Source organism: Microtus oregoni, unplaced genomic scaffold (assembly GCF_018167655.1).
Source record: "Microtus oregoni isolate MIOR12 unplaced genomic scaffold, Mior012 000023F_ref0000262, whole genome shotgun sequence".
In the NCBI taxonomy this organism is placed as follows: domain Eukaryota; kingdom Metazoa; phylum Chordata; class Mammalia; order Rodentia; family Cricetidae; genus Microtus; species Microtus oregoni.
Genome location: NW_024543082.1, coordinates 37,159,377 through 37,179,006, shown reverse-complemented (window position 1 = coordinate 37,179,006; position 19,630 = coordinate 37,159,377). Strand labels below are relative to the sequence as shown.

The following is a 19,630-nucleotide window of genomic DNA, read 5'->3' as shown; positions in this document are numbered from 1 at the left end:
ACTTTTGATACTGTATGCTATTATGCTCTCTTTGAATTGTTTGAATGCTGAGGAAAGAGCAAAAGATACTAAAAGATACTTGTTTATAAATGCTGCTGAACTAATCCAACATAGATATCTTGAAAATGCCTTGACTTTGAAATTTGGATCTAACGACATGATGCTTTGGAAAGAAGTTTCTTATTTTGTTTTCTCAGAGGATGAGACCTTGTTCATTTCTTCTATTCCGATATGGTATGATGGACCACGCCCTCCTGAAGGGTTGCAGTGAACATCTTCAGAAAATTGCTTCGCTCAACTGCCAACTGAGATGAAACTAGCACACAGGTTATACCATGAAAGACCTAATTAACGACGCCCCCATTCAGCAGGAAGCAGTTTGGAGAGAAAAAAAACTGCCCCCATATTCCCAAAAATTGTTTATAAATGTTCTTTTACATTTAAAGGGGGATATGATATAGATATGAATGATTTGTATTAGTATAGATTTTGCTTTATTGATAGAGATTTAAGGTCAATTTTGTTATATGTATATGCATATTTCTGCTATTGATTAAGATATTGTGATTGTGTAGTTCATTTAAAAATGTACCATATAATTAAGAAATATAGGTTGTTAATGGATAATCATCGATAATAGTAAAGTTTGTAGTCATGTTAGTTAGATTTTCTAGATATATAGAGATATATTTCAGATAGACATTCTTCATATCTTTCAAAGACTGCAGAATATGGCATTTAATGTTTTAATAACTGAGGACTTTTCATGACAATGAGACACATCTGCTCCTGGCAGCACCAATCTACTTCAAGAGGAAGATGGGCATCGAAGAGGATCCTTATGGAGTTTGATAGCCATTTGGGCAAGAAACTGCTCTTGCCTGGACTATTGCATAAACTGGACACAGAGAACCCACAGAGAGAGGACTACTGAACTTGCCTAAAGGTGAGATGATCTTTCGGGGTTCCTGATTCATGAAAGAGTCTGCAAGACATTCTTCAGGACAAGCAGATAGTGACTGAACTAACTTTGAATTTTCCTGCTTCATGGAAATGTCTGCTGGATACCATGGGCCTGAAGGCTGAAGATGGATGCCCCAACAGTACAGAGGAACTTTAGGTGACTGTCCAGGCAGCGAGATGTCTCTGTCATTTCTAGAGTTTGAAAGTTGCTTTTTTCTTGTTTGCTTAGGTAATGTATCTTTCTGGAGTCTTTGATGGAGTTAAGAATAGTTAGTTATAGTTATAGTTTTCCTTAGTTATGATAAAGATTATTGTAATTTTTACTTGATAACTGTTTTGTTTTATGTAATTTTGCTATGTTAAAGTTAAAGCCTTCCTTTCTTTTTGTTTAAATAGAAAAAGGGGAAGTGATGGAGGAAGGTCATTGGTTAAAAAAATAAAGAAACTGCTTGGCTGGCCCTCATAGGTTAAAACATAGGTGGGAGGAGTAAACAGAACAGCCTGCTGGGAGGAAGAGGAAGTGAGCTCAGACTCGACAGCTCTCCTCTCATGAGCAGACGCCTCAGAAGAGACGCCATGCCCCGCTCCCGGGCAGACACACGCGATGAAGCTCCGACCCAGGATGGACATAGGCTAGAATCTTCCCGGTAAGCGCACCTTGGGGTGCAATACAGATGATTAGAAATGGGCTAAATTAATATGTGAGAATTAGCCTAGAAGAGGCTAGATAGAAATGGGCCAAGCAGTGTTTAAATGAATACAGTTTGGGTGTTGCTATTTCTGGGAATAAGCCATGTGGGCAGCTGGGTGCAGGGGACGCAGCCCTGCCGCTCCTATTACTACAGAGACCCATCCAGGAGGATGGGGTGCAGGAGGTGATGTGGTTGTGCATGGAGAAGGCCAGGAAGCTTCCTACCTCTGCCCAGCACCTCAAAACAGAGGGAAACACCAAATAAATCCCTTCATTTCCTATGCTTATAGCTCCAGCCTTAGAGGACTCGCAGCTAACATCACCCATGGCTCTCCTCCAGGTCACGCCTCTGGCATGTGCTAACAGTTGCCTACATTTTGGTTCAAAATTTGGAGACCACTCTCGTCTGTCTTTGATGAGCTAGCACACTGCCCTTGACTTGTTCCTAGACAGAGGGTGATGTTTTGATGTCAGAGAGCTGAAAAGTCCATCCTTAAAGCCTACCAATGTCACTGTGTTTTGAAAATGTGGCCTCTGATGACTCATGAAGCTAGACCACACATGCACAGGCCACTCATCACTCCATTGCTCCTCCCTCCCATCGCTCCTTCCCTCCATCCCCCCTTCCCTCCATCCCCCCTTCCCTCCATCTCCATTCCCTCCCATCGTTCCTTCCCTCCATCACCCCTTCCCTCCATCCCCATTCTCTCCATTGCCCCTCCCTCCATCGCCCCTTCCCTCCATCACCCCTTCCCAACATCACCCTTCCCTCCATCACCCCTTCCCTCCCATTGCCCCTTCCCTCCATCACCCCTTCCCTCTCGTCCCCCCTTCCCTCCCGTCACCCCTTCCCTCCCGTCACCCCTTCCCTCCCATCATCTTTTCCCCTATCTCAGATCAGCCTGCTTCTTTACACCATAAAAGTCCCTACCCCCATCCTCAGGTTACAGAATTGAGACTTGGGTCTTCTGTGTCCTCCATCTTTGCCTTACAAAAAGATTCTCTACTGTAAAAACCACTTTCAGTGACAGTCACACTCTAGTGTACAAATCAGGCCTGGATCGGTAGTGACAGCTTCTGTCAGGTTATACCGGCATCCTGGGAACAGGGGAGGGGAGGGGCTTGTTAAACCCGAACTGAGGTGACAACCTGGGGTTTGGGATTAAAGCTGAAGTAGGGAGAGGCAGGTGACTGTGGGACTGGCCCATTCCCTGAGGGCTCTTCAACCTTGGGCAGTTACTGTCAGAACCGCGCTCAATTATAAGACAGTGTCTGTAGACAACAGGAACTCGCGTGCTATGAAAACCTACACTTTTGCTGAGAGGTGAGACACAAGTTACCCCTTGCTTCTCTAAGACTGCCACTTTGCTTTGGAAATCTAAGCGCGACCCCCTCCTTCGAGCCCACTGAGGACCTCCCAGATCTCCCAGCAGAGTATCTGCTGTGGCATGGTCTGGGGTGTATCTGTTGATACCCACCAATGGAGACCGGAATCAACACTTAGAAAACAAGCAGGACAGACAGACAGATCCAGGATTGGTGTAGAACTTCCAAAGGCAAAATTCCAAAGTGCTTCATGCATTGGCTTCTCCTTCCAGTATCCCCCATATTCTTTCAGGAGAGCGTCTAGGGACCACACGAACGAGTGGGTGCATAACTTAGGGTGGGCCCCACAGACACTCGGCATCCGTTAAGAGCTGTGTAGACTCCTGTAGGATGCTGACGCAGATACACCGCTTCTCTGGGGGGGGGGGGCGTTCAGCCAAGTAGAGGGATTTACTGCCTTAGCTGACTGGTTGTGCACACGACAGATGTTGCAAGTACAGGGCCTGCCTTCAGAATCCAAGCCAGAGGTCTACTGGTTGCCTAATAATACCAAGAACTGGCAGGCTTTAATAACACCAAGAACAGCCTCGGTCTAAGTCAAGGGCACTGGCCGGCTTTCCTGCAGCTTGATTGACTTTTCATGTATTGCAGGGAAAATGGTGCCTCTGTCCTGCTCTGTGAGTCATTTTCTGCTTCTGGCATCTGAGTTCTTGCCCACTTCCCAGTCCTTCCACGGAGAGGCAAGCCAGAGCTGAATGGGAAGCCGTGTCTCTAGCAGTCGGCTTTTCTTGCTTTGGAGTTTTTTCTAGGAGGGGCAGGATCCAGAGGTCATCTATGGGAACAGCCTCCTGACCTTCCAGCAAAGCTATGATAAGCAGGCCCCATGTCTGGAGACCCACAGACGAGCCCGGGTGGTTCTGACAGAAATGAGTTAAGCAATGTTGTCCCTGGGGCCCACAGCCCAGCTCCGGATGTGAGCCTCTGGCGGACACTGGCCTTCATAGCCACAGTCATGGCCAACAGGACCAACGCCTCTGTCCCCTACACCAGCTATGAATATTACCTGGATTACTTGGATCTTATTCCTGTGGACGAGAAGAAGCTGAAAGCCAACAAGCGTAAGTCAGAACCTGGGAAGGCAGCCAGACAGAGGCTGGGCACGAATGAGACGCTCTAGGCTTTGTCTCCACTTACTAGCTCCAGAAGGCTCACCCGGCAGCAATAATATTGCACACACAGACAGGAATGAGCCAGGCGCGGGACTCACAGTGCACCTGTAACTTTCAGGCATAAGTTTATGAATGAACTTGCTATAAACTAAGCTGAATGGTCTTTTTACAAAACACATATATTTATTTAGGGGGTGGGGGTGCCACAGGGCATCTGTGAAGGTTAGTGGGCAGCTTGGAGAAGGTGTTCTTTCTCCACCACATGCGTGCCTAGCATGGAAATACAGGTGTCAGGCTTGGTGGGGAGCAACTTTAACCCTCTGAGGTATCTTGCTAGCCCGGCAGAATGTTCTTTTAAGATAAATGCACGTGTGCACACACAGCACACACACAAACTTTTATGCTTTACTTTTCCATTCATTTTATTAGTGTATATTAATTGTACAAAATAATGGATTTTGTTATAATAGTTTCATATGTGTAGATAGTTTAATTCTTTTGGTCTTGCTCCTTCGAGATGGCATCTTATTATATAGCTTTGGCTCAGTTGGTACTCACTATATAGCACAGGCTTTTATCAAACTCACAGAAATCCTCCTGCCTCAATCACCCGAGGGCTAGGACTCCAGGTGTGCATTGCTATGGTCAGCTATGGACTTTGGTCATATTCAGCCCCCTATTACCCTCCTTCATCCCCAATTCCTCCCCCTGACTCCCCTTTCCCCAAATAGTTGCCCCTCCTATTTCTATGCCCTTTTTCCTCTCACCCTGCCATGTTGGGGGTTGAAGCAATAGCCCCCACCATTTCGCTACACCCCAGCCCCCCCCTTCTCTTTTGAAGGTCCATTTCTTGATGGAGTTGCATTTGGTTAGGGCTCCAGTAAGCTAGGTGAGTTTCTTCAAACTGAAGAGTTCACTTTTCTTCGCTGTCCATATTTAAATCTGGGAGATGCATTCCCCCACCTCTAAGATGTAAGTCATACTCTCTGCTAAACTGACCACAGCTGCCCAGCATTGCTGCTCTCAGGGACAAGCATGCGTTAACATTCACTTCTTGTCTGCTTATTCATCTCTTGAGCAACTTGGCGCTTTGTGGATGTTCTTCCCTGATCGGTCCAGCTCCTCAGCCAAGGCTAAAGGTCAGCTGAGGCGATGAGCAGAAAGGCACAACCCCGGAGCAGTGCACTTGGCTGGGGACCTGCCTCTGTCTGCTCCATTAGATGTCTTGGGTTCTGGGGCTATGTCCCACTGCGTAAATGGAATGTCTCAAAGGAATGGAATGATGCCATATGGAAAGGAGACGGCTGGTTACAGACCAGCTCCAAACACATAAATGCTAGGGTTTAAGACAGTAAGCACCAGCCAGGCGGAGCTCCTGGACAGTCTGTTAGAAAAGCCTGTAACTTGCAGCATTGAAATGCAGGTGCCCATCCATGTTTCCTGAGGATTTCCCTTGTTCCCAACACTACAGGAAGCCCTCCGTGGGGACAGGAGGTTGGCTGTGTGTTGCCTGATGCAAGACTGAGAACTGTGACGTTCAGGGCAGGTTTTTGCACACGTGACTCACCATGAAGAAGACTTAGTCAGAGGGAGAGAGTGGCGGGGCTGGAAAACACACCTCCTTGTAAATATTGCCATGAGTTCTGAACCTGAGGAGCCGTGTTGATCTGGACAAAAAGGAGGTTTGTCTTCAGAAAGGCTTTGTAAAACTGAACACTATGCAGATGCAAAGCAGAGAGATTTTCGGACACTGGAACTTTCTGAGGGTGGAGGATGTCCCACTCAGCCACCACCTGCTCTGTAAGGCTGCTCTGCTGTTTTGGGTGGGAGGAATCTTGGCCATCTTAGAGTCTGCAAGCTTGGCCTTGCCTGATGGCCCAAGTTCAATCCCTGGGACCCAGGAAGTAAGAAGAGAGAGCTGACCCTACAGGACCCATGCGGTAGGAACTGACCCTATAGGACCCATGCGGTAGGAAGAGAGAGCTGACCCTACAGGACCCATGTGGTAGGAACCAACCCTACAGGACCCATGCAGTAGGAACTGATCCTACAGGACCCATGTGGTAGGAACTGACCCTACAGGACCCATGTGGTAGGAAGAGAGAGCTGACCCTACAGGACCCATGCAGTAGGAAGAGAGAGCTGACCCTACAGGACCCATGCAGTAGGAAGAGAGAGCTTACCCTACAGGACCCATGCAGTAGGAAGAGAGAGCTGACCCTACAGGACCCATGCAGTAGGAAGAGAGAGCTGACCCTACAGGACCCATGCAGTAGGAAGAGAGAGCTGACTCTACAGGACCCATGTAGTAGGAAGAGAGAGCTGACCCTACAGGACCCATGCAGTAGGAAGAGAGAGCTGACCCTACAGGACCCATGCAGTAGGAAGAGAGAGCTGACTCTATAGGACCCATGCAGTAGGAAGAGAGAGCTGACCCTACAGGACCCATGCAGTAGGGAGAGCTGACCCTACAGGACCCATGCGGTAGGAACTGACCCTGCAGGACCCATGCAGTAGGAAGAGAGAACTGACCCTTTAGGACCCATGCAGTAGGAAGAGAGAACTGACCCTACAGGACCCATGCGATAGGAAGAGAGAGCTGACCCTACAGGACCCATGCGATAGGAAGAGAGAGCTGACCCTACAGGACCCATGCGATAGGAAGAGAGAGCTGACCCTACAGACTGTCCTCTGACCTCCACACACACGCTGTGCTGCGCCACACAATACATATATGTGGTAAGAACATATTAATTTACAGGCTGAGGAGGGAACTCAGCATTTAAAGCAAAGGCATGAGGACCAAAGGTTAGATCCCCCGCACCCACATACAAACTGGGGATGGTAGCCCGATCTATAATCCCAGGACTCGTACGGCAGGATGGAAGGCAGAGAAAGAAAAATTCCAGGAATACTCATGGGCTAGCTAGCCTGGGGTACATATGAGCAACGAGACTTGTATCAGATATGGTAGATGGTAAGGACCAAGTCATCTGAGCTCCACATGTGTGCCATGGCACATGCAGTCACGGACACACAATGTTAATTTGCATTTGAGGTGCCCTGGTTTCTTAGGAGGCTAGTTCTAACTATATTACAAAGGATAACAGATAACAAGTTTTACCCCAAGTCACCGCTGTTGCCTCAGCAGAAAGGAAATCAGCACTGAGCAGAAGGCAGTGGGCTGCCACATACAGCGACAGGTCACAATCTGGTGTGATCCTGTTACAGGCTCTTTACAAGGGCATTAGCCTTGTAGTTTTCAATGCTGCTCAGGTTCACAGAGATGTGTCAACACAGTAGAATATGCAGATAGGCTTTTGAAGAATCCCTCGAAGTTGGAGGGTTTGATTTTCTATACATCCCCCTCTTGGATGCCAAGGTAAGAAAACCAATCCTATATTCCAGTCTTACAGAGACAAACAAATTATTCTGGTAAGATGGGTCTCCAATGGCTGGTTAGTGTTCCCATCCAGAGAGCAGTGAACTGGGTGGCCCTCCCTCGAGGACAGCTAGCTTCAGGGCTCTCTACCGCCATGGTCCATGTCTCCTCTTTAATTAAGTATTAAGAAGAGTTTGTCACGGTACAAACTGACCTCTGCCGATGCCTGCCTCTGTCTATTCACCTGCTGCTCCCAGAGCTCAGGGAAGGGGAGCAGAAACACACCATTAATCAATCTCTTCTGAAAACAGCAGGGGACTCAATGAACACATAAAACAAAGGCTGCATGTAACTCCCTTCTCGCCTGGGGAATGCCCACTTCAGACTTTACCCATGATTCCAGTGTCTTCAGCAAATGGCCCACCCAAGCACTTGACATAAATCCTGAAGGTGACATTTAAAGAAAGATGTCACAATGTTTGTTTTGGAACAAACTTTCATCAGATGTCCTTGTGGGGCACAATACTTGAAAGATTCTGTTCCCGGACCCTTTGACTGGAAATGGACTTTAGACTGACGTGCGAGTTTTCTGGGTGACTTGCTTCTGGGCACTAGTTAGAGGAGGGCGGTGGATATTTGACGAACAGATACACTTCGGGAAAATATCTCTCTCCATGGAGGAATGAGAGTTTGCATTTGGATTTGTCCTTGCTATTGTTCTGGTATGTTCCGTGAGAAAGCCATGGTAAGGATCATTGATGGCAACTCACAGAAGAGCGGACACAAATGGGGTGATGGCTTCTTACACACGAACCTACAGGAGCCCCATGAAATCCTCAGGAACCAACGACTTGGGGCTCGCTCCTCTATCTTTCCCGAGACACATCACTCAGCTCCATGCTCCAGGTTTCACCCATGACCTTGCAATCCACAGCTGAGCAGAAAAACGGAGTAAGGGAATAAAGAAGGATGCAAGGTTCAGGAAGTTCAGCTGTGGCTAGAGGAAGACTGCAGGACCAGTTCTTCTCATTCCCACTAGACAGAACTAGCTGAATAGGAGGCTGGAAGATGTAGTTTTTATCCCAGACAGCCACGAGCCCAGATGAACCAGGTAGAGAACAGACCCCAGGACTGATAACTAACACTCTCACTAGTGACCTTTGTTCTGACCCCACTTCAGCAACGTCAGAGGACACTGTGACACTGCATCACCTGCATGAAACTCCCCACGGCAACAAGGATCTTAGTGTTCACTGAACAAGAAATCACGCCAGGGAATTATCCTAATACATTTATTTTATTTAATCGTCCAACTTAATTGGCACTATTGCACACAAACAAATATAGAAGAAAATAAGACTTAGAGATGTAAGAAAATGTCACATTGACCAAGGTCATAAGGAGAAAATGAAAGGGTCAGAATGTGAACATAAAACCAATCTGCCTGGGCTTTTACCACTTTGTTATTCCCCAAGCAAGAAAAACACATAAGCAACAAGCACAGCAATACCCGAGGCCGAATTCCTACAGAACCCTGGGATGCTGGGGATGTCGGACAATACCAGAGCTGAAGCACCTTCTCTCAGGGGCTTAGTCAGCCCCTAAGATCACCGCCAAAGGCCCAGTCAATGCCTGAGAAGCCGCTGAGAAGTAACAGAACCTCTGAGAGGCGGGGCCTAGTGGATGGAAGGTGAGGTCATTGGCTGCATGTCCTCGATGAGAAGCCTGGGGTCCTGGACTCTTTTTGCTCCCCAGCTGCCATGGTGTGAGCGGCACCATCACCTGCTCTGCACCACGGGCCCCAAGGGGACACAATGACAAACACAGTCTGTCTCTAAAACCATGACCAAAGAAACCGTGCCCTTTTAAAGTTGCGTGTGTCAGGGATATTGTGTGTGTCACGGCATTGTGCAACTGACACACTCGGGGTTAGTGAGGAGCCCTAAGATGTAAGGCGGAGCCCATTCATGCTTGCTGGAATTTGTCTTTTAACAAGCAGGGTCTTGCTATGTTGGCCAGGCTGCTCCTGACTTCTCAACTCCAGCCATCCTCCTGCCTCGGTCCCTAAACAGCCAGTACTATACCACGTAATGCTGCACATGGCTCAGACCCTGGTAAACCCTGTTGGGGTTTGCTTCTTCACAGTCCATAGTATGAACTGGGGAAGGAAGGAGAGGAAAAGAAGGGCAGAGGAGAGAAGGGAAGGAAAGGTTGGAGGGGTGGGGCAGAAAGGAAGGGAAAGAGGGAGGGAAGAGAAAAGAATGGGCAGGAAGGCAGGGAGAGGAAGCTGAGGGTTCTCCATGAATGAACTAGGTTCGTTCTCAGTCCAGCCAGGGGTTCTGTGTAAAAACAAATCTGTGGGTGTGAGAATCTTTCAGACGCTGGGATGACGGTTCTTGCCTTTAGAACAAAATGTTCCCTGTGAGCACTCAAGATGAACTCTCAACAGTAGAGGAAGAAATTATTTTTCTTGGCTTTCTTTTTTCAAAAGAACACAACGTAGCAGAAGCATAGAAACTGAGCAGTGGCTCCTCATCCTGTTTTTGTCTGGCAAAATTCAAATTTCACTTATCCATAGGCAGTAGGTTCCAGGCAAGGGGCCGCCTCATTTCCTGCTCAGAATCAGGGATGATGATCAGGGCTTGTCTGCGAAGTGCCTGCAGCTGTCTCCTCTGAACTTCTGAGGACCTGTGTGCTATGGACCTCACATTTTAGTCATTTTTATGAAGAGGAAAAGGGAGCATTAATGTCCACAGAAATTACCCTTCCAGAAGAAAATCCCCAACTAAAGTTTCAGAAGGCACAAGATCACACGTGGACAATTACAAAATAAACTGAACTCTCCGAGAATATGGGTATGCCATGCTGAGAAAGCCAGGGTTCTTTTGAAGGGGTGTTATAAAACTAACCACTGTGAATAAGGGGAAGGTTTTTATTGTAGATATGAGTGAAAACAGTCAGAGGCATCTGGGAGAGTACAGGGCAGAGAGAGTAGACTGAACACGGCCGGCAGACCGGATGTGGCAAGGGCTGTCTGCGAGAGGGAGACCAGGGAACAGAGAACAGTGAGCAGGAGCAATACAGAGAACATGGTGAGAAGAGCTGACTATAAACAGAATGAGTGGCTGGGGGAGGGAAGCCAGGAGCTGGAGGGGGTCTCGGGGAGGAGGTGACAGGGGCTAGGGTGCCTGAATGGACTTTGAAATGTGTACCAGGTACTTGTGATGCTGAGGGAGCCAGGAGGCCAGCATGAGCTTCGAAATGCTGATAGACGCCACAGGCAGAGGTAAGGGAAATGACTCCGTTGGCAGGTGGGAACTATCTTCACAAGTTTCTGAGGAATGCTGGCTTTTACCTAACTGCCAGAAATCCAGGTTGAGCTAATTTCTGGATATCTGGACTGCTTTTTGGGGTTCGGAGAATTGGCGTTTCCTTTGGATTTGACATGCTTCAGCTTAGTATATCCACTATGACCTCATTTTCCACTTCCCAGGAACCCAGAGGTCCCCTTAAAGTGCTTAATGTTTCTTAGCATGGGGCAGAAAGGCGAAAAGATGCAAAAGCTAGCGTGGGTCTTTGTTGTCCTTGCCTCCCTGGAGTGTAAATGCTGTAAGGACTGAGATTACAATGCTCCTTTTCAGGCATTGCATCTTCCCGTGTGTGTGTGTGTGTGTGTGTGTGTGTGTGTGTGTGTGCGCGCGCGCGCGCGCACGCGCGCGCATGCATGTGCAAGCGTGTAATAGTCTAGTGTGCAAGTGTGCATATTATCTATATAACCAGAGTTCAGTGTTGGGTGTCTTTCCTCAATTGCTTGCCACCTAATTGACCCTGAAGCGCAGCAGCTCAGCAGTTGGCCTGACTGGCCAGCTAGCTATCTTGGGGGCCCACCTGTCTTCACTCCTGATTTCCAGCAGCGGGGTTACAGATGAGCACCTGGTTTTTCCACGCATACTTCAGGTCCTCATGCGTGTACAGGAGGCTCTCTAACAGCTGAGGCCTCTCCTCTACCCTCAGCCTCATTTTTGACATTAACTGTTCAGGCCCAAGGTTGTCCACTTTTGCAAATTTTGGTTGTTTTTGTTTCATTTGTTTATTAATTTTAAATCTGTCAGGGTCATAGGAAAACAGCTTACACTTCAAATATGGCCAGTGCTATATATCAACAGACTGAAATGATCTGAAATAAAAATTGGGTTCATACTAAAAGTGGACAGACCTCTCTCTTGTCTTATTCCCCAGAACACAGCAGCTGCTTATACACAGCCATGCTGAACTGGGCCTCCAGATTCTTCTGGATAATTTAAAGCTGACGCAGTCCTGTGCACACTCTATGCATGTACCATGTAGGCTTCCATACTGGACATGAGCATCTAAGGAGGTTGGTACCCTCTGAGGGGGGCCTTGAAATGGCCAGAGAGTCTGAAAAGCAGGGATGCCATAACAGTCAGAGCCCTGCTTCATCTGCATCGTGATGCCCTACACAACCCTCACAGCACAGTTGTTTCTTCTCTCATTCGTCTGTGCAACTCTCATAAATATCTTCGGTTTGAAAAGGCACAGACCCTTCCCTTTGCGCTAGCGCATAGTTGCGCAGCGTGGCAATCCATACTAATGGAAGCTTGGGTTACAGTCTGTCTTAGTTAGGGGTTCTATTGCTGTGGTGAGACACCACGACCACAGACTGGCGCTTACAGGTTCAGGGGTTCAGTCCGTCATCACCATGTCAGGAAGCATGGTGGCGTGCAGGGAGACAAGGTGCTAGAGAAGGAGCCAAGAGTTCTACATCTGGAACTGCAGAGGCAGCAGGAAGACAGAGTGACACTGGGCCTGGCTTGAGCATTTGAAACCTCAAGGCCCCACCCCCAGTGACACACTTCCTCCAAGAAGGCCACACCTACTCTAATAACATATCTAATAGTGCTACTTGATATGGGATGTCTCTCTGAATGCTGTAAATATGTTTTATAACCATTCGTTAATAAAGAAGTTGATTTAGCCAATAGCCAGGCATAACAGAGTCAGACAGGAAATCCAAACAGAGACATAGGGAGAAAAAAAGGGTGGAGTCAGGGAGATGCCAACAATTGCCAGAGAAGCAAGATGTGAACAGCATGGCCACATGGCAATATACAGATTAATAGAAAGGGGTTAATTTAATATGCAAAAGCTAGTTAGTAATAAGCCTGAGCCATTGGCCAAACAGTTTGTAATTAATAGTAAGCCTCAAAGTGGGTATTTGGGAACTGGCAGATGGGAGAGAAACCTCTAGCTACAGCTACTTCCTGTGAGCCTGTGTGGGCCCTTTTCATTCAAACTTCCATACTATCTTCAACAGGCTCTTTGTCACACATTGAGGGGCGTATAGATTCCCCCAGCTTGGGCATCTTGTCCTGAGGCTACCCTACTGGGGCTGTCACCAAGGCTCAGAGAGGGTCCTTGTCACACAGAGCTGCACACAATGAGAAAAGGAAGTTATAAAATCACTACTCAGGATTCTTCCTCCAACCAACAGGGTAGCCGGAGAAAGCCTGTGGGAGCCCCCAAGGTTCTATTTAGTTTGCCATCAGCTGACATCACCCTAAACTGAGAAAAGCCACTGGCACATTTCCCTCTTTCTAAGGTTGTTACTGGAGACCCTCCCAGCCAATACCGTCGAGGCGCTGGCTCTCTAATGCCCAGTCTCTCCTGACTTCTTGCTGAGGCCCAGTCTGCTGTTAGGCTGACACAGTTCATTTTGTTCCTTCCTGTAGATTCCATTGTCATTGCCTTTTGGGTGAGCCTGGTGACTTTCGTGGTGCTCCTCTTCCTAATTCTGCTCTACATGTCCTGGTCAGGCTCCCCGCAGATGAGGTAAGCAGGGAGGTGGGAGCTCGGGCAAATGCAGATGTTAAAGGACAGTAGTGTAGGGCATGCGCGCACATCTGCACAAAGGGACAGCGCCCATCCGTGCTAACCATGGCCTCACAACGACAACTATACACAGAGCAGTGGACACATGCAGGTGTTAACCGATACTAGTGTAGGGCATCTGCATGCATCCACACGACAGAACAGCGCCCATCCGTGCTAACCATGGCCTCACAACGACAACTATACACAGAGCAGTGGTTCTACAAGATTGTGGGTACGGCCTGTTGGGATCCACTTCTTAGCAGTTAAGAGCACTTGTTGATCTTCCAGAGGACCAAGTGGGTTCCCAGCACTCACAATGGGCAGTTTACAGCTGCCTGATACCCAACTCCAGGGCGACGACATCCTCTTTGGGCCTCTTTGCACAGCACAGACTTTCTCTGACACATACATAAAGACAATTACTTTTAGAAATCTAGAAGGGCCCCCAAGGCTGTGTGAGGATCCTTCCCTCCCCTGCAGAGAAGGGCTTCAGCACCCCAGCAGCTTCCCCTCCCGCATCCTCGTTTTGTAGCTTTGTAGCCACACGGAGAATGGTTCTCCACCTTAGCTAGTCCCTGGCCCCTGCTCACCCTGATGCCACTTAGGAGGCAGAATCTTCCCATTTGGGGAATAAAATCCAACGCAGGCAGGAAGCAGGGGCTAAGGTTGATGCCAGATGGTCACTGTCCCCAGTACCCTGAGGGCCTGGAAATCCAGAAGACAGACTTCCTAGCTAAAGACACACTTAGTGTGGCCATAGGAGCTGACTCGGATCTGTGTCTGGATTAAAGGCCAGTAGGCTCCCGTGTAAGAAGAGATGAACACAGAAGCAAGGACTGCCACTGAAGGAGCTGACTTCCCCAGGCACAGGGCAGGCGCAGAGGGACAGGGGAGGCCTCCAACTAACAACTATTCTCTAGCCAGTCCCTTTGATGCTTTCCTCGTTTGCTCTGTCCATAGACACAGTCCCCAGCCCCACCAAATATGCCCGTGGAATCACTGCCTCCGGAGGGCCTCCCCGCAGACAACAGAGGAACCAGGAAGCAGAACTGGCTCTGATCAATGGTTACAGCAGGAGAGTCCCTCCGCCTCACCCCCTGCGCCTCTGGCTCTCCCCTGGGACCCCCAGAGCATCAGCTGACCTCAGGAACTAACACAGCAGTGTAATGATGAGCAGCCTGGAGACAAAACTTCTCAACTGTAGAGCTGACGCCAGGGAGCCAGTCAAAGTGAACTAGTAACTCAAACCAACATGGACAGCTATGTCTTTTTAAGGCCATTTACAATGCAGCAAGAAACGGACTAGGTCAAAACCAAGTCTACAAAGAAGACCATCACACACACGTTAATAATCTAGCTAAGATGGAGAAGCTGCCCCAGACATAGTTATGCTGTTGTTGAATATGCTTAATCTGCTTGCTGCTTACATTTGCTTCGGGATGAATAGGAAAATAAAACATGAGTATTACCCTTTGCTTTGCCTCTGTCATTCCTTCTGCCTGAGCACACTTGGTACATGTGAGGATGCTGGGAAGTCTGCAGACCTCCCGCGTGCCCTCCCAGGCCAGCTCTGCTGGGTCACACTTTCCCTTCCCCACAGTCTTTCGAGACAGAGCCCACAGAGCTTGTGAGAAGCAGGGCCTGCATCCAGGAGCCAGCCAGCCTCCAGCACTGTCCCAGAATGCTGAGTTCTCAAAGCTAGCAAATGGCTTCCCAGCTTCCCATTCTAGCTGCTGCTTTAAGGACTGAAAACAACCAGGTTTCTAGTACCAACGGCCCTGCCTGAAGAGAGAGAGCACAAGGCAGGCCCAGAAAACTGGCCAGTGTTCCCGCTAGCACAGTCGGGAGTCGGTAGGTTTTCTTTTTAAACAACGGCTTTCCCTTTCCACCACCGTGTTCAGGCTGACTGGGCTGGGGTGATGATAAAACCAAGATGAGCAAATCCCTTCTGTAAAATGGTACCATCTTTGCAAAAGGCCTACCTACTGAACATCACTCCTGGCACACTTTAACCATCCCCAGACTCCCTCCATTCGGGGCAATGGGAAAGTGAGGTGTGCAGCGACTGCTTTGGGAAGGAGGAAAGCTGCCACAGTACAGAGGCAGTTCTGCGACCACAGGCGCGGACCGTGGCTCTAGAGGGCTGGCTGTCCTACTCCATGCCAGGTGCGAAGACCATGCAGGACCCACTCTCATCCACAGTGTGAGGGGTCAGGCATGCTCACACCAGACTGGGGAGGGCGAATCTAAACAATATAGAGAGGAAAGAAGGGGAGCTGCTGAGCTCACAGGCTGCTCTAAATCATGGCAGTATCTCTACAGGCACTGGCCACAGGCTGTGCCAGAAGAGGGGAAGGAAGGGACATGACCCTTGACCTCTCACCATGTCCTACCCAGGGTCAAGAGAGAGGAGGCTGATGCACTCAGACTGCATGCATGCTCACCTCACAGGAGTAATCACACCCCACCTAGTCACCGGGACCATGAGCCCAGGGGATGCTGAAGACTGGAGCTTGTGCCGGACTGGAGAAACTTGCTGGGGTCTGGTGGCCACTTCTTTGGGTTCAGAAGCCTGGCCTATCGGGACATGTTCCAGATCCTGTCTTTCCAGCCACTGTCCTTCTGTGTGCCACTCAGAGGTACCCTAAGCAGGAGAGTGTCAATAAACCGCAACCTACAGGCACTTTCCACCTCAGTGACCTGGGGCTTCCCGTCTGTGCCCGCAATTGAAGGTGAGCGGCTGTCTGTACACGAGCCTGTCTGTGGAGCAGGACGACACACACAGAAGTGCAAACACTGAAGTCGAAACCAGCACCACACACAGCACACCAGACACCAAGTCACCAGCTCACAAACAGCAGCTCAAACACAAGGGACCAGCACATTTCATCTGCAAAATGCGTGAAATTTCACACTGACCTCTACCGGAAACAACACCTAGTAAGAGTGAGTCATAACAGTTAAATTACAACATTAAAATGTAGGCCTCTCAATTAAAAATTGTTTGTAAAGTGAAAGCAAAATACAAAGTGACTCACAAAAATTGCTATTTATTATCAAAACATTATAAACTCAAAATCCTCTTTGAAATATAACTTAAAAAAATAGGCTGTCTTCCCAAAGTAGAGGTGAAGGCATTTTACCTTAGGGGCACAGTGTACCATATTTAAATCAACAGCAAACACAGACAGGAGCTCGCTCACTTGGTCACGGGAAGCGCCCTATGCTGTCTCACAGAGACAACTGTACACATCTGCCATGTGCATCCAAAGACACGGGCTTTCACGTTTCAGCTCCAACACCGTGAACCCATCCTGGACCTACGAGTACCACCCAGGAGCGTCCTCTGCCAGGAGGGTGGCAGCCATCTGAACGCTCTGTGAGCTCATGGCCTGGTAGTGCCCAGCTACTACAACTGTGGCTGTAAGGTCAGCACCTGAGCCTCTTGTTGGTCAGCTAATTCAGTCCCCGTAACCTTTCTTTCTGGAAGTAGTTGAATGTATCAGTTCACACCTCTTGGAAACCTTGGCCTAGACTTTCTGGAAGCTGCTGGGGAGCTAGTCTGCTGGGGAGCTGGTCAGCAGGGGTGAGTCAAGCGTCTGTCTGGGTGGAGGAGTAGATGTTCCTGCAGAGTGCAACAATGGCCTCCGCCTCACCATGTGGCTTTGCAGTCTCACAGGCCATTCTGACGTGAGCGAGGAAGGTGTCTGGCTGCTGGGCCCCCAGCCAGATGTCTTTAACATACAGAGACACCAGGAATACTGTGGGAGCTGGGGAGAGTTGGACAGGTCATTAGGATGTGCACTTTCTCAGATGGAAAGCAAACCACCCACCCATAGTGCACCGGGGCTTTGCACAGCTGCCAGATACACTACCCCATAGCCTGCAGAAGCACAGGCGAGCATGTGAATAAAAATGAATTTCCTCTTGTGCTATCCTTCCTGACCATCTAGGGTTACTTTCTTCTGATGACTGTATATTGGCCTTAAAAAAGAAGCTACTCCAAGTCCCATCCCGGTCAGAGGCCTCATGGTCACGGCCATCACTGAGTTGGTTCACAGGCAGAAAGACTCTATTCCTGCTGCAGCTAGATGAGACCTGACAGGCCCCTCTGCTCTCAGGTGGGGTCACAGGCCAGCCTACTGGCTTTTCCCTCCCTGGGAAGGCGTCCATTCTCCCAGATGGAGGACACAGCTGCCACTCCACCTCACAGCCAAAGCCAGAGCAGGCCACTCATCCACTCACTCTTGTGTCTGGATGCCACACACAAACGTGGGTATATGTGTGTGGTCACTATGCAACACCAGTCCTCTGCTCTGTAGGATGGGGTGTCCCTCAGGTTCTGGGGGTGCCTGTTGTCATAAACATGACTGCCACTAAGGAGGAAGACCGGCTCTCCCTTGACGTCCACTCTGTAACGCCCAGTCTCGGGGAGGACTAAAACTCAGAGCACCAAGCTGAAGAGCTTCCTACTTTCTAGCCCACCCTCTCCCACCCCACGTATTTCTCTAGCTCTGACAAAAGAGTCCACATTACCTCGTTTGGCTTCATCCTTTTCGTCCAGACAATCAAGGCACAGGGCTTCCACCACTGGATGGAAAGGGCTATCTATCCGGCCCCGGGCCGCCAACAGCTGCAGCATGATAGTGTTAAACTTGCAGGCCACATCCTGTGCAGGCTCTGCCAGGCCCTGAACACTGCAGTGGCGATTATACAGCCTAAAGATGCCACTCGTCACAGCACTGTCCCTGAGAAGGTCAGCTACCACCACTGAGTGTGGCAAAATGTAGCTCTCGAGCCAGTCAAGGAGTCTTGTGGCCTCGGCCCTGCTGAGGGGGCACTCAGCCAATGACCGCAGCACCCAGCTGGCCACCAAAGAATCAGCAGCGTGAGTAGAGTCCGGTGCTTTACTCCCAGGGGCAGCCTGGCCCACAGACTCCTGAGTGGGTCCCGGGACGGGGACAACTGGCCCCCAGTGAGTCAGGGTGGCCCTCAGGAGGTCCTTGCATGTCGCCAAACTAGATGCTTCCAGCTCAGGCTCAGCAGCCTCCTCCTCTTCTCCTTGTCTCTTCCTTCGGCCTCGTGGGCCTTTGGCACGGGCAGCTGTCATAGGCTTGTTCTTATCCTTGAGCATTTCTGTTAAAGACAGAGAGGAAAAAAGTGAGGGTGGGGTTGCCACATCCATACAGAGTGTGTGTGTGTGTGTGTGTGTGTGTGAGAGAGAGAGAGAGAGAGAGAGAGAGAGAGAGAGAGAGAGAGAAAAGCACTGAATAGGCTGCACTTTGCACTTTCCCCCAATCTGCTCTTCTGACTTCAGAGCAGTGAACAAGGGAACAGCCACTCCTGGGCGCTCCTTCCCAGCAGGCTCCTCAGCACTCACACCACTGCCTGGGTCTTCTCCATCCCAATGCTCCAGCACAGCAGTGCTGAAGTGAGCAGTTCAGGAGGCCCTGATGTTGTGGGCGAAGACACTAGTACATTCATGCTATAGGGAGATGTGGAAACACTGGAAGTAGGTCACTGGCAGTGGACCCTTGAAGGGTGTGTCTGATCCCAGATCCTTTATCTTCTTGGGCATTTTGTCACAGTAACATGGAGCTAACACACTTGGGCACTGCCTTATCTAAAGGCAAAAAGGCTACCAGGCATTGGGGAATAACTCAAACCCAGGTCCTCCCTTCCGCCTCTATGCCCCACTGCTCTGGAGCCGTGGCTAGTGAGGGGCATGTTGGTAGACTCAGGCAGCAAAGGGCAGGAAGGAGGAAAACTTACTTATTAGGTCCTTGACTTGGTGCTGCTCAATGATGGCTTTCAGGGCTCCTTGGAGCTTCATGTCTCTTTCAATGAGGCTCCACTTATGCAAGAGGACCAGGACATCTTTGGTGGAAAGTGTCACCTTGTTCACAGTCAATCGACCCAAATTCTTGAAGGTCTTTAGGATGGTGGCTCGATAACTCAGCACAGACTCAAGTGTCCAAAAGAAGTTGATCAGCTGGGCAGAGGCCAAGGTGGGCCTGTTTGGAAGTCAATATTACAGACTGAGCAAAAGTCGACCCTGTCTTGACTAGCCCAGGAAAGTCAGGTCAAACAATTACACTTTTTTTTTTTTAAAGGCCAAACCAATGTGTGTTCAGGACACAGAAGAGGAAAAGTGAGAGAGGCACTCTAGAGATCTGGAATCTGAATTCTCTGCTGGAGGAAGAGAAA

At 49.2% G+C, this 19,630-nt stretch overlaps 2 protein-coding genes across 2 annotated transcripts in view; one reads left to right on the top strand and one right to left on the bottom strand.

Moving 5' to 3' along the window:
- Positions 1–3,597: 3,597 nt before the first annotated feature.
- Positions 3,598–14,888, top strand: LOC121461926 (melanocortin 2 receptor accessory protein). The gene is made up of 3 exons (XM_041673294.1): positions 3,598–4,098; positions 13,282–13,381; positions 14,384–14,888. Exons 1-3 carry the CDS (start codon positions 3,864–3,866, stop codon positions 14,562–14,564), a joined length of 516 nt encoding a protein of 171 aa, XP_041529228.1. The 5' UTR covers positions 3,598–3,863; the 3' UTR covers positions 14,565–14,888.
- A 1,575-nt stretch (positions 14,889–16,463) lies between these two features.
- Positions 16,464–19,630, bottom strand: part of Urb1 (URB1 ribosome biogenesis homolog) — a 63,074-nt gene continuing 59,907 nt past the window's right edge. Inside the window, exons 37-39 of the mRNA XM_041673393.1 lie at positions 19,196–19,437; positions 17,960–18,559; positions 16,464–17,193 (exon numbers count right to left, since the gene is read on the bottom strand). Coding sequence (XP_041529327.1) covers positions 17,015–17,193; positions 17,960–18,559; positions 19,196–19,437 — 1,021 coding nt within the window. The 3' untranslated portion in view covers positions 16,464–17,014. The remainder of the gene's footprint in view (positions 17,194–17,959; positions 18,560–19,195; positions 19,438–19,630) is intronic.